Consider the following 5,594-nt stretch of genomic DNA (forward strand, 5'->3'; position numbering starts at 1 on the left):
CGCTGTTGATGAAGATCCAATTTGTGAAATTAGACGTTTGCTCGCTTTGAGACAAAGTAAACCGCGATTCTCACAGGTGTTCGGCAGATGGCGATGATGAGATATAGTGCAACAAAGTGAAATTTTACACGCGTAAATCTAACAGGATTATAATGTAACAGAAGCACAACAAAGAGGAAACTTGTGATGAAAAAGGAAGAATATATTACCAACGAAACTCTTTTGCTCCATTTTCTTTCGTAGAATTATATTTCACTTGCGAGTATTATAGCAGGTCTGCCTTTGATACAAAAATCATAAAAGGTTTACGTATCTGCACGTATATTTACGCTGTATGAACGACACTCGAGTATTACACGCATGCATTATCGACAAATAGATCCACGTTCGAGATAAGAGTTCCTCTTTGATACTTTCTTATGGTATAAATAACGAGAAATTATCAGGAAGTATGTTACAGTGAAACTGCTCGTACTTCGTTACTTTTACTCGCATGTATGACACCTACAACGATATTCTTTGTTGAATCAATAAATAAAAACGCTCCCCAGCGTACGTACAAGACTAGATCCTGAAATATAAGAATCGACGTAACAATAAGACTAAAAAAGTTCGAAATGAAAATAATTCGCCGAAACGGCAAAAAGAGAATACCTGACACAAAAATAACGATACGGTAAATCAGCGTCCCGTTTTAATTTTCATCGATCAGTCGTCCAGCAAGCGAGATGTGTCAAGCAGCAACGGCGACAAGGTAACAGAGACGAAATATTATCGAGTTAACGCACGCGAAGTGGTCGCAGGAATGGCTGACGGGTGCGAGAGTGTAATGCACTTACGTCACGCGAATTTCAGACGAAACAACTGGTGGTGTAACGAAAATTTAGCGTCGCAACCGAACGTGCTAAATATAAAATGGATGGCTGTTGACCGAGAGAAAAATGCTCGACGATACGGTGCCGCCGTTTGTTCTCTTACAAGATTGAACGTCCACGGTCGACCCATTTACCAGACCCTCCTCGTTACACGAAGAGACGAAATCACCAGTGCTATTTAATCGTACGAATTATATCACGCGTATCTCGCGAATTATTACACGACAGTGATAATAAGGCAAATCTAATAAAATTTACTTCTCATTAAAAAGTCGTACCAAAACAATTATTTATTAATTGGTTTATTTATTAATTCTTAAGAAGATACATATAAATAAGAAAAAATGGTAAAATTTGATTAGTATAAGAAAAATAATATATGCCTATGATCATTCTAAAATATAAAAAGTGAAATAGTCTTACGTTCATTGGTATATTTTAAGAACACATACATCTTTTAACGATAGTTACAATGTAACATCATTTTTATATTACACGCAAGGTATGGCAAGTATTCCTGCTCTAAGGCACAATTTGAAATCAACAACATTCAGTTTAACAAATTATAACTTCTATTCGTTTTCCATCATGGAATAACGCGGTGGTGTCTTCCATATTGCACTGGACGTGCGTTGTAATCTACTCCTATCTATATTTTCAAACATTTCAGTTAAATCTGGTGTGCACATTCTTCTATCAAAGAATTTATAGACTGCTTTCTTCGGAATTTATCGTTTCATTGCAAGTTCATTTTCGCGTATGTACGCTAAAATTGATAAAAATTCGAGTACTCCATGCATTATAATGTTTATTAACTCATTAAGTAAAACAACACTTACATTGCGCCTAATGTGGAATTGTACGCCTTGGTCTGGCTTCATCGTCCGATGTGTCGTCGTCAGATTTACTGTGCAAAACAGAAGTGGACCTTACTGTTTGGAGCTATATTTTGGATAAAATATCGAATGAATAATAGCTTGTGTTTTTATAACAGAAGAATACTTTGATACTGTTTGTAATGTTACCTGCGATGTCATCATCTGAGTCTCCTTCTTTTGTTTCGCTAATAAGATTTTTTTTGCTTTTTCGACAGATCTTCGTGCCAGTTTTTGAACAATGGCTTTTTCTGAAATTTTTTCTTTTTCAAAGGCCTCGATTCTCCTTCTTACGGGCACATTTTTCTTCATTTCATTTTGAATGTCCTGTTTCGTCATGTTTCTATTAGACATTTCACCTTCTGCGAATAATTCTTCCAACTCGGTGAGTCCAATCGCTTGATTCAGCTGCTGAACCTCCTCCTGCAGAGTTATTGGCGACCGTGATGTAAATTTAGGTTCATTATTTTTTCCTATACTACTAGCCAAGTTTTTATTAATTACTACCGTTTCGTTTGATTTTATTGGTAATAAAGGTTCTACAATTGCGGTAGCGTCCATCATCTTTTGCGTATAAGTAGAATTGATGTCCATCGTGGAATTCATAAGAGGAGTAAATTTCTCAAGTGCATCCTCGCATATTGAAGGATCTTCAATATCATTTCTTGCTGATGGAATTACTCTATCATCAATAATATTAGAATATTTACCCTTCGTGTTTTCACTCCGTGAAAAAGTTCTCTTTATATTACTATCTCTTGTTGTCATTGAAGACTTTAATGGTTCAATCCTTTCTGGCTGTATTGCATCTTCTTTTGAAATTGTTTCGCTTAAAACATTCTTTTTTGTTTTACTATGTTTTGTAGGACCTTTTGTGTTTTTTTCATCTGAACTACTTCTAGCACTTTCCTTTTTTTTAGGTCGGCCTCCACGTTTCCTCTAAAAATTTAGAATATATTTAACAACGTTATAGTAGTATTTATATACACAATGTACATACAATTGTATAAGCAATTAGATTTTGACGCATTAATTAACCGATATCAAACATTATTGGGTACTACATATAAGGGTTAGTATTGATTAGTAACATAAGATATGGGGTAAGATTAAGAGTATTAAATTTCATCATAATATGACACAATCATTTACATTACTGTCATCATCAGGAGTTAGCCTTCGTAATTTTGTAACAAGTGACACTGACTGCTGCTTTTTAATATTAATTGCAGCTTTTATTGCAGCCTTTCTTTTTGTTCGGTCAATTGTTGTTTCCAGCACATCCCCAGTTTTTACATCTTTATTTTCTGTTTTATCATGTACTGCTGAATCTGTTACTGTATTATCAGTATTGATAATATCATTTTCTGGGATAGTCTCTTTACGGCGATAACCTTTTTTCTTCAAAACTTTCGGCCTCTTTGTAGTTGAAGGGCCAGGGACTGATTGTGGTATTTCAGCAATTAAACCATGTAAATAATCCAGAGTGTCTTCAAGCTGGTTGTTAATATATTTTTTAACATCCAAGGAATAATTATGTATATTCGATATATCTTTGGTAATCATTTCTTTAATCTCCTTTTTTGATCCAGTATCCATATTTAAAATCTACGAATAAATGATATATATTTAATATATACATTAAACTATACTTTTTAATAATACATACCATAATTTAATATTATGGTTGAAATTATGACGTATATAGCAATTAATACATACACATGTGTTTAGATCTATTAAATTAAAAAAATATATATATATATGAAACAATAATAAAATAATGAAGTAACATTGAGAATAGAATCTAGTTTAATTACACATATATACCCTTTTAATAATTCCGTTCTTATAAATTTTATTAAATTTACAGTGAAGCTTACAATTACACTAATGCCAATGAATATTAACGTATGCGTTTATTATTACACTAAATAAAAATGAAAGTAATGCAATGAAAAATACAATATACCTTAATGGAAATAAAATAAGTAAATAGCGAAGTATTTATTAATATTATTATATATCATTATATTATATTATTATAATATTTATTAATATTTACTTAGCTTTTACGTTTGCACAAAAACTATAAAATTTTAAATATAAAGAGAGATTTATAACAGAGATAAAGCAAGTCACAGAAATTAGTGTCTTTCAATGGCAAAAATGCGTTAAAGGAAGTGAAACGATAATCTCCGTCTCGCGTCACAAGCGGAACTGTGTCAGTTTTGCTCCTTGAAAGTACACGTAGCGGTACATGAGCTAGAGAACATTTCAAACCATGTTGTTGTTTTTTTGCTTCGGAGTATCAAGATCGTGAGGACATACATAATATATTAATAAATAAACTCCGGGCAAAACAATGTCGCCGTTACGTTACCGTCGAACCGTCGAACAAAGACGAATTTGAATTCTCCGACTCTCCCCCGACCTGTTTATACTATACCAGTTTAAACAGACGCAATCGTAAAGAGTTTACGAGAGTTATGGATCAGCATCTACGAGTATCTACCGTCTTTGCGAACATTATCTATAATTATTTATTTAATCATTTGAAAATATACTTGAAGGTTTCAACAACAAGCAATCTTGTCTAATAAATCTCACGATCAACCATCCTCTACACACAAATCCTCTACAAACATAAGGTTTCATATATTGTATATATATATACATATTGTTTCATATATATATATATATATATATATATATATATATATATATATATATATATATATATATCTCTTTTTTTTGAATTTACATGGCTGAGGTTAATAGAGCCCAAACACATGTGTATGTATTAATAATAATTGCTATATACGTCATAATTTCAACCATAATATTAGAATTATATATTATTAAAAGTATAGTTTAATGTATATATTAAATATATATCATTTTATTCGTGAATTTTAAATATGGATACTGGATCAAGAAGGAGATTGAGAAGAAATGATTACCAAGATATATACGCGGTATTCCTTGGATGTTAAAAAATATAGCAGCAACGGAAGACACTCTGGATGCGCACATGGTTTAATTGCTGAAATACCACAATCAGTCCCTGGCCTTCAACTACAAAGAGGCCGAAAGTTTGAAAGAAAAAGGTTATCGCCGTAAAGGGCTTCACTCCAGAAAATGATATTTATCGGCCCTTTGATAGCCTGGTAACAGATTCAGCAGTACATGATAAAACAGAAAATAAAGATGTAAAAACTGGGGATGTGCTGGAAACAACAATTGACCGAACAAAAAGAAAGGCTGCAATAAAAGCTGCAATTAATATTAAAAAGCAGCAGTCAATGTCACTTGTTACATAATTACGAAGGCTATCTCTTGATGATGACAGTAATGTAAACGTTTGTGTCATATTATGATGAAATTTAATACTTTTAATCTTATGTTACTAATATTATCTTACCTTATGTTACTAATCAATACTAACCCTTATATGTAGTACCCAATAATGTTTGATATCGGTTAATTAATACGTCAAAATCTAATTGCTTATGCAATTGTATGTACATTGTGTATATAAATACTACTATAACTAGTTGTTAAATATATTCTACATTTTTAGAGGAAACGTGGAGGCCGACCTGAAAAAAAGGAAAGTGCTAGAAGTAGTTCAGATGAAAAAAACACAAAAGGTCCTACAAAACATAGTAAAACAAAAAAGAATGTTTTAAGCGAAACAATTTCAAAGGAAGATGCAATACAGCCAGAAAGGATTGAACCATTAAAGTCTTCAATGACAACAAGAGATAGATAGACAACAATATAAAGAGAACTTTTTCACGGAGTGAAAACACGAAGGGTAAATATTCTAATATTATTGATG

At 32.2% G+C, this 5,594-nt stretch overlaps 1 protein-coding gene across 1 annotated transcript; it reads right to left on the bottom strand.

Annotated features, from left to right (window-relative positions):
* Window positions 1–1,804: 1,804 nt before the first annotated feature.
* Window positions 1,805–3,349, bottom strand: LOC117241283. The gene is made up of 2 exons (XM_033507240.1): window positions 2,903–3,349; window positions 1,805–2,689 (listed from the first exon to the last, which is right to left on the bottom strand). The coding sequence occupies exons 1-2, from the start codon at window positions 3,347–3,349 to the stop codon at window positions 1,805–1,807; spliced, it is 1,332 nt and encodes a 443-aa protein (XP_033363131.1).
* Between the last annotated feature and the right edge of the window lie 2,245 nt (window positions 3,350–5,594).

The sequence above is a fragment of the Bombus vosnesenskii genome, unplaced genomic scaffold (genome assembly GCF_011952255.1).
Source record: "Bombus vosnesenskii isolate JDL3184/JDL3185 unplaced genomic scaffold, Bvos_JDL3184-5_v1.1 scf7180000015591, whole genome shotgun sequence".
Classification (NCBI taxonomy): Eukaryota; Metazoa; Arthropoda; class Insecta; order Hymenoptera; family Apidae; genus Bombus; species Bombus vosnesenskii.